The sequence below is a fragment of the Oncorhynchus keta genome, chromosome 23 (assembly GCF_023373465.1).
Source record: "Oncorhynchus keta strain PuntledgeMale-10-30-2019 chromosome 23, Oket_V2, whole genome shotgun sequence".
Taxonomy (NCBI): domain Eukaryota; kingdom Metazoa; phylum Chordata; class Actinopteri; order Salmoniformes; family Salmonidae; genus Oncorhynchus; species Oncorhynchus keta.
The window spans coordinates 29,464,103-29,473,636 of record NC_068443.1 but is presented as its reverse complement, the minus strand read 5'-3'; the positions used below and the strand labels follow the sequence as shown (position 1 = coordinate 29,473,636).

Below are 9,534 nucleotides of genomic sequence, written 5' to 3'. Positions count from 1 at the left end.
TGAATTATTTGTCTTCCAAAATTTAACAAAAGACAGGACCTGTTCCTATAAAAGTCTATTTTAATTCTTAATTTCTTAACTAATTCATTAACGTGCTTTTTGAAAGATAGCTTTTTATCAATTCAGATGCCAAGATATTCATAAGCAAGGACATGATCAATGAGGGCACCATCCAACGTTCATATGCACAAATAAGCAGATAGTGATTTTCCAAATCACGTAAAAATGTAAGTACTATACCCATTTCAACAAATAATGGAAAATTGAAGCTCTGACAGAGCCTGGTCAGCTGTGGGGCAATAGCATACACCACAGTGTCATCTGCATACAGGCAAAAGTATATATATATTTATTTAACAGATTAACAATATTGGTTTATGTAAATATTGAAAAGAACTGGACCAAGAATCTATCCCTGTGGGACACCCTTTGTCATGTCCAGAAAACATTACTTAATACCATGAGTAAATACACACTGTGTTCTGTCCTTTAAATAATTTTTCAAACCAGCTACATGCAGCCTGGTCCAGGTCAATTGACGAAAGCATCTGAATAAATAATGAGTGATCCAAGGCTTTAGACAGGTCAATAAAAAAGGCCGCACAATGTTTCTGCTTGTAACATGACTGGTGAACATTTAGAATACATTTCGTAGTTAGGATCTAAGTTAAGAATGGGATCTAAGTTAAGAATTTACGACGGACTCAACCATTTTTGCTAGGCAGGAGTTTGAAAATGGGGCGATCATCATTTAATTCACACAGGTCACCACCTTTGTGAAGGGGTAGTATGTGAAGAGGGAGTATCTCTCCAGACCCTGGGGATGGTACCAGAAATAATTGAATCTGACATGCTTATACTCAAGTCAGAAATAGCGGTCCCGGCTACTTGAGCCAACAGCTTTGCCAGTGACAGCCCAGTAACCTAGCTAGTCGGAACTACCCGGGGCTAGTCTGCTAAAGTTATTTCCAGGATCCAGCTAACACAGTGCATTAACAGCAGCACAAACATCATTGTTCCAAACTAAAACACTTCAATTAAATGTGTCTTAAAAAGTATAAAACAGAGAAGCACTCTTATCGCCACTCTCAGCTTCCGGGTCACGTGACAAACCAATACGGTGAACCCAACATTGAAATTCAGAGGAAATAATGTAACCTACGTACTTTTCTAATACACTTCTGAACATGTGCAGTCAAGATCTGGCTGCTTAACTAATTTGGAGGGTGAACGAGGGGATTTTTCTGAATCTTTTTTTGGGGGATCATGAATGCAGCAGTTAAAAACAAGTGTTGCATCTCATTTTGAGAAAACACTGGCATGTTTCACTGCACAGTTAAGAAACATTGTGGCATCTATAGGAATTCTTTCAAAGTTCATAGTTTTGTGCATAACAGTTGCTGAGATCGCATATTTCATTTCTTTTAATGTACTTTCAAGATGATCATTTAATCAATAACGCTTTATAAAACAGCGTTTCACAATCAATAGACAAGGCAGAAAATTCAACCATAACATAACTGGGTTGTTCTGCCAATTAAGTGTCTTTTCAGTGTAAGTTAGTGAAAACAAACTTGAGTTCACATAATTTGAACATTGTCATAAAGAGCACATGTTCAACTTAGTAAAAAAACAAGTTTTCCCATCTAAAGAGGTTAAATAAAAAAATGACCATAATGCCTATTAAGTTCAAAATAAAGTAACAGGGTTGACAACTTGATCTTAAATCAGCCATTCATTTTAAGCTTGTGTGCAACAAGGAGATGCAATTGAATGCAAAATTCACCAAAAATACATTGTTTAACCATTTCTAGAGTGTCTATCTATGGGTAACAGGGTTGATGTGATATGCTCGACCCACTCAGTTTTTCACAACAAAACATAAAACTGGCCAGATGAGTCGAACCTGCTCACCTGCTTTGACATTCAATGTTTTATATATATATTTTCAAAAGGAATAGTTACACTATATTAAATCAAGAGTTAATTTCACATAACAGTTTTCTTTTTCTTTTTTAAACCTTAAAATGAAAATCACTTATCACATTAAATAATCTTTAGAAATGACTTTGTTAAAGCAAAACAATAACTAGTGCTTTACAATGATGGTGAAAACTTGGAGACGTTTTGTGGTTAAGTGGGTTAAAATCTGCCTAGAAGTCACAGAGGGTGCACGGTGGGACAGGTCAAAACGCTGAACTACAGCACTTTAACAAGTCTTCATTCATAGAAAAAAATTCTGTGGATACAATTCTCCATGTAGACTATAGTAAAGCACAGTTTATTTCATATAAAAGGCTTTTAAAATGCAATATTTGTGCACATTGACATATGTATTTTTAAAGCACTCATTTCATGTGACGACCCAACTAATAAAACTGTCCTAAATGTCCCTAAATACTAAATAACCTCCAGATAAAACTACATGACGGAGCAGACTGGAGTAGATTCAGGAGAAACACGGTCACGGTGTTCTGTACATTGCATTTGCGGAAATGTGTCAGCATGACATTCAATACAATCACACAATCAACTGAAGAGTTCCCGTAATTATTTTTTATTACTTCAATGTTACGATTGAATTTACAGGCACTTGGGTAACAAGCTGGGTTCTCTCGGGTCCTTACAAATGAAATGTTTCAGTGACTAGGTGCCTTGTATTGTACTGTACGACAGAACCAAAACAGAACAGAAGATGCACTCCATAGCCAAAAGACCACAAACGGATTGTGCAACACATACATATCATCATCTACGGGAACAAAATAATACAAAATACTTGAGACATTATAAATTAGAAATACTGTTTTATACATCAAACAGTATGTGCTGCACATCCGTCCACAGCAGCGTGGTTACCTGGAGGAGTAATAGAGGCTAAAAGATGGTTCACTGCAGAGGAGATCGTTTTAGTCCCCGCCACACCATCTATAAAATTAGGTAAAAAGTTAGCTAAACAAAACTATCAAACAGATAACATGATAGAAGGAATAAAAGGAAAGGAGTGAGTATTGGTGTATTGAAGATATGAGCGATGTTGAATGGGAACTGGGAAAGACTAGTAGTTTCCAGGTTATAGCCTATTCATTTGTATGGAGGCTGGCTGACAGATGTTCTGGCCCCGTAGACAAAATCCCTGCTGTTCTCCTGAAATGCAAGGACACCATGTAGTGAACGTGCGAAGAGACGAGTGTATGTCTGAAATGTAATGCAAAGTGTGCAATACACGTGATGCCCTCGTTAGGGACTAAGTGATGTGAAGATGACAATCACATAGTAAGGCACAAAACACTAACAAACAAAAAAATGGGTTAACTTGCAACTTGTGACCAATCTTATTTTCTTGGAGACAAGCGTATAAATTCAGTCAAATGAAACGTTCGGCTTAGTGTAGACAAATGGCTTCTTTAGAGCCATCACACACACACACACACACACACACACACACACACACACACACACACACACACACACACACACACACACACACACACACACACACACGTGTCCTGATCTTGTCAGTCAAAGGTTCTTGTTATAAAAGCATTCATCAATTAACTTGTGACCACCCACTGAGAAGTAAACAAATGAATAATGGCAGCGCTATGAGGCAACAACACTGAGCCATGTATACAAGCAAGCATATTATACCACAGAACTTATCATATATATTTATATATTATGTGGAGGTTTCAGTTGATTGTTTTTGTGATAGAACCTATATGAGGTGGCTGTTGGGTCTTGGGTTTAACAATCAGCCAGCCCTGAATCATTTAAGCATATATTTACACAAATAACAGTTCCTCACTCTTCATCAGAATAAAAAAACATTCACACAAAAATATAACATTTGAAATCATTATTAGCACCAGTGTATCAGATAAAGTCTTGCTACGCAAATGTACAAAGTTGCATAGTGTAGAATGTTGCCTTGTAGTGTAGAATGTTAATGTGTGATTTGCAGCAAACCTGTATTAAGCAGCAGCTTCGGGAGAAAAAAAACAAACTAAAATCATGATTTGTAGTGTTAAAATAAATGATTCAAATGATATTTAACCATGATGTTTCACTGGGCAGTAGAGGCCCGTCTCAACTGGCAAACTTATCAGAGACATTTTAAAAGACCCACAAGCTGGTTTCATTCGACAGCTTTTCAGTTGTGCATGTGGAACAGAATAGTTGTGTTGAATACTGTAAAAATGTATAATAGTAACAGGAATACTTTCTAAATGCAAGACATGTAGCTTTGGGAGCGAATGGAGGCAAAGCAAACAGAAACTTAAGGATTCCTTCACGGCTTGTTTAAAAAAAAAAATGGTTTGGTTGATAACACAGATGGTACATATGCATTGAAAGTTTCTCAATACCTTCAAGCAAAAAAAATATACATTTCACAGACAAACCATTCCCAACATGCCCTTGGGTCTAAAATGATGGGTAAGGATAACTTGTTTGACACCATATCAGATTAAAAAAAGGTATATAATATGACACAGACGCATCTGGTTTAGGTTGTGATTCCTCCACGTCGTAGCGTAGGAACAGTCTGGAGGTGGTGCAGTCATGTGGCTTTTCTGGAGTGAGGTAAGCCACACCTCTCCTAACCTGCTGCACCTATAAGGAGAATGGATACGCCGTTTTTAATAACCGCCCTTAGTTCATTTCAGGTTCTGCCGCTTATGCTCTTCCTTTCTTTAAAAACATCAAACTTGGCTTAAATTGGCTTCTTGCTTAAAAAAAGACAAACTGTTTTGGTAAAACGGTGGCATTCTGCCCGAGTGTTAGATGTGGGAAGGAGTGGTACAGACGGGATATGAGGAAGGGTCCACGGGTCGGGATATGAGTTGGGGGCGGAGATAGAGGGGGTTAAGCCCGTTCTATGGATGGGGTGTTGAAGCAGCCGTTGGGTAACGTGTTCTTGATGTCGTTGAGGTTGGCGATGTCAGACTGGATCTCCTTGATCTGCCTATCGTAGTCGGTGATCATCTCCTCCTGGCTCTTGGCCACGTCGTTCAGCTCCGACAGCTTGCGGTCCAGGTCGCTGTTCGCCATCTTGTCTTTGGCCTGCTTCAGCGACCCCTCAATCAAGCCCAGCTTGCTCAAGTCCACCGTGTCAATGTTGCCTGAACCGGAAAAGAGGTGTAAGCTTTAGCTCAATGATTTAAGTACAGTCATTTTCACTTGTGCATGTAAAACCCTGAATGATGGAATATTGTTTGGTTACACACGATGCACAAGCCAGAAACAATAACAGAACAGAATCACAAGACAATTATATCCCTCTGTTTGTATTTTTATACCTACAGAAAAAACCCACTCACCCAGTGACTTAAGCAGGTCGTTGATGGTGTTGAGAACGGTCCTGACTGCACTCTTGGCTTTCCGAGCGTTGTCCTCAGCTTCCTTCGCATTGTCTGATGCCTGAAATACCAAAACAACATAGTTGACATGTCAGGGTCAGGATTCCAGACCACAACGAAGATCGCTGTAACTCAGTAAACACTTGTGAGGTCCTTTAACCTTCAGTAGCTTGCTCATCCACTTCCTTTTGTGTATTGTTTAGTCCCATTGTCTCTAAACAACTTTAACAAGGACTATAAACATTTTGCAACTCCAGCTCTGTGCACACAAACACGCAGAGCACATGGGGCTGATTTCCAACCCAAAGAGATCTTCTAGGAACTCCTAAGTATTGGGTTCCTAAGATTCTGAGAATTTAATGATATCAGTGGATTTAAACAACAGAGCCCCAGATACAGAGCATGAGTCCCAAATTACACCATATTCCCCTATTTAGTACACTACTTTTGACGAGAGCCCTATGGGCCCTGGTCAAAAGTAGTGCACAACACAGGGTGCCATTTGGGACGCACACAGACAGACACGCACCATGCTAGCCATCATCATGTCCTGGTCGGCCTCAGCCTTCTTCTTGGCCAGCTCTGCCTCTGCTGCACTTAGCTGGTCCATCATGTTATTGACCTCACCATCCAGCTTCCTGGTGTCCTCAAAGGCCTTCTCTGCATCCGCCTTGGTCTTAGCAGAACCCTGTGGGGTCCACAGGCAGAGGGGGACAGAGAGGGATTAGTGATGTTGACAACTTGAAAGTAGGTATTACATTAATTATAGGTTTAATAGTTTATTACAGTATGTGAAACATCAGATGAAAGGGGGACAAAGAGGGTTTATTATTTTATGTGAAACATCACATTAAATTACCATAAAAACAAATCAACAAAACATTTAATCTACTGAGACACCATTTATATATACACTTTATATCAAGAGGCCACATATACGATGGTCATAATGTATCGAGTTATAATATAACACAAATATAATGTACCTTCTGCACAAGGCTGGCTATCTTCTCAGCCTCCTCCGCCTTGCTCTTGGCCTCCTTTGCGTCTGCGTCTGCGTTGCCTAGCGCCCCCTCAGCCTGCTTGGTCTTCTCATTGGCTGCAGCGATGGTGGCGTTGATCTCTGGGATTCTCTTCATGGCGTTCTCAGCTGCTGTCTTGTTGTCGTTCACCCTCTTGTCAAAGTCTGTGTTGACAATGGAGAAGGAAAATGAGAAGACAGATTGATTACATATCTGATATGTGAAAGAAATACTGGTGACTCACTACTTTACATTATACTATTATTATAGCATTCCCTTTAACATCCATCTGAGATCCTACATACTAGTCTGGATACGCTTTTCACTGTTACCATTCAGAATAAAATAAGCCCCTGATCTAACGTTAGTATGGGGTAGAGAGGGACCCTTCTCTGGCCTCCCTACCAGTCCTGTTCCTACGTACCTCTCAGATTTCCCAGAATGTCTTGGGCCTCCTGGTAGGTGGACCTTCCCTTGTTGGCAGCCTCCTCAGCCAGCGCCTTGGCAGCATCAGCACGAGCCAGCAACTGATCTGCAGTCTGGACAGACAGAGACACAGAAAGACACAGACAGAGAGACACAGACAGACAGAGACGCAGACAGACAGACAGACAGACAGACAGACAGACAGACAGACACAGACAGAGAGACACAGAAAGACACAGATACAGACAGAGAAAAACCAGACACAGATGGGGGAATCAGTCATCAGGGAATTTAAACATATTTTTCTGGGTGCTCCTAACTTTTCTTAGCTAGGAGCACCAGTGCTACCAATGAAACATGTTAATTTAGAGCCATGCATACTACTCAATTAATTTGAATAATTCTGGCATCATGGCTTGCTGATTTTCACTATACTTAGTGGCTGAACGAATAATTAGACATAGGAATCTATTTCCTATTTATTTAAATTTAGGTCTGCCTGAAGCTAGTGAACATGCAACATTGTATAAAATATTCTGGTCCCTCAGAGTTGCCAGTGAGCTCGAGACAGACACAGCTGTAGGCTATTTATGCAAGGGTTAAGAAGCAGCGCTCGACTTTGGCAGGAGATCACCGGAGCGGAGTACGGGCACGTCAAATTTTTACAGAGCTTGATTTGGCCTCTGCATGTTTCGCAATTCCGTCACACCGCCCATATAGAGCCTCCGACCACATTTTCGGATCAAGCATAAATTTTATTCTAAGCCTCCGCAATGGATGGAGATGGACACACACACACACACATTACAGGCTCAAAACGGCCAGAAACAAAGAACTTTCTTCTGAAACTCGTCAGTCTATTCTTGTTCTGAGAAATGAAGGCTATTCCATGCGAGAAATTGCCAAGAAACTGAAGTACAATGCTGTGTACTACTCCCTTCACAGAACAGTGCAAACTGGCTCTAACCAGAATAGAAAGGGGAGTGGGAGGCCCCAGTGCACAACAAGACAAGTACATTAGAGTGCCTAGTTTGACAAACAGACTCCTCACATGTCCTCAACTGGCAGCGTTATTAAAAAGTACCCGCAAAACACCAGTCTCAACGTCAACAGTGAAGAGGCGACTCTGGGATGCGGGCCTTCTAGGCAAAGTTGTAAAGAAAAAGTCATATTTCAGGCTGGCCAATAAAAAAAAGATTAAGATAGACAAAAGATCAGACACTTGACAGACAAATTTAAGTTTGAGGTGTACGGATCACAAAGAAGAACATTCATGAGATGCAGAAAAAATGAAACGATGCTGGGGGAGTGCTTGACGCAATCTGTCAAGCATGGTGGAGGCAATGTGATGGTCTGGGGGTGCTTTGGTGGTGGTAAAGTGGGAGATTTGTACAGGGTAAAAGGGATTTTGAAAAGAAGGAAGGCTATCACTCCATTTTGCAACGCTTAATTGGAGCCAATTTCCTCCTACAACAGGATAATGAGCCAATGCACAGCTCCAAACTAAGAACTATTTAGGGAAGAAGCAGTCAGCTGGTATTCTGTCTATAATGGAGTGGCCAGCACAGTCACCGGATCTCAACCCTATTGAGCTGTTGTGGGAGCAGCTTGACTGTATGGTACGTAAGAAGTGGCCATCCAACTTGTGGGAGATGCTTCAGGAAGCATGGGGTGAAATCTCTTCAGATTACCTCAACAAATTGACAACCTGAATGCCAAAGGTCTGCAGGGCTGTAATTGCTGCAAATTGAGGATTCTTTGACAAAATCAAAGTTTGGACAATTATTTCAATTAAAAATCATTAATTATAACCTTGTCAACGTCTCGACTATATTTTCTCCTCATTTTGCAACTCATTTCATGTAGGTTTTCATGGAAAACAAGGAGATTTATAAGTGACCCCAAGCTTTTGAACGGTAATATATATTATATATATGAAAATAGTACACTCAGAAGGTATTCAGACGCCTTGACTTTTTCCACATTGTTACGTTACAGCCCTATTCTAAAATGGATTAGAGAAACAAATCCTCAGCAATCTACACACAATACCCCATAATGACAAAGAGATTTAGACGTGCAAATTTATAAAAAAAAATATTAAAAAAACAGAAATACCTTATTTACGCAAGTATTCAGAACCTTTGCTATGAGACTCGAAATTGAGCTCAGGTGCACTCTGTTTCCATTGATGCTCCTTGAGATGCTCCTATCACTTGATTGGAGTCCACCTGTGGTAAATTCAATTGATTGGACATGATTTGAAAAAGGCACAGCTGTCTACATAAGGCTCCACAGTTGACAGTGCATGTCAGAGCAAAAAACAAACCATGAGGGCAAAGACAGCATTACGTCGAGGCACAGATCTGCGGAAGGGTACCAAAACATTTCTGCCACGTTGAAGGTCCCCAGGAACCCAGTGGCCTCCATCATTCTTAAATGGAAGAAGTTTGGAACCACCAAGACTCTTCCTAGAGTTGCTCGGCCAGCCAAACTGAGCAATTGGGGGAGAAGGGTCTTGGTCAGGGAGGTGACCAAGAACCCGATGGTCACTGACAGAGCTCCAGAGTTCCTCTGTGGAGATGGGAGAACCTTCCAGAAGGACAACCATCTCTGCAGCACTCCATCAATCAGGCCTTTATGGTAATGGCCAGGCAAAAGCCACTCCTCAGTAAAAGGCACATGACATCCCGCTTGGAGTTTGCTAAAGGCCACCTAAAGACTCT

General features: G+C 40.7%; 1 protein-coding gene across 1 annotated transcript in view; it reads right to left on the bottom strand.

The window, feature by feature from the left end:
• Window positions 1-2,534: 2,534 nt before the first annotated feature.
• Window positions 2,535-9,534, bottom strand: part of LOC118402123 (laminin subunit gamma-1-like) — a 72,376-nt gene continuing 65,376 nt past the window's right edge. Inside the window, exons 24-28 of the mRNA XM_035800061.2 lie at window positions 6,807-6,921; window positions 6,347-6,546; window positions 5,890-6,048; window positions 5,322-5,421; window positions 2,535-5,123 (exon numbers count right to left, since the gene is read on the bottom strand). Coding sequence (XP_035655954.1) covers window positions 4,867-5,123; window positions 5,322-5,421; window positions 5,890-6,048; window positions 6,347-6,546; window positions 6,807-6,921 — 831 coding nt within the window. The 3' untranslated portion in view covers window positions 2,535-4,866. The remainder of the gene's footprint in view (window positions 5,124-5,321; window positions 5,422-5,889; window positions 6,049-6,346; window positions 6,547-6,806; window positions 6,922-9,534) is intronic.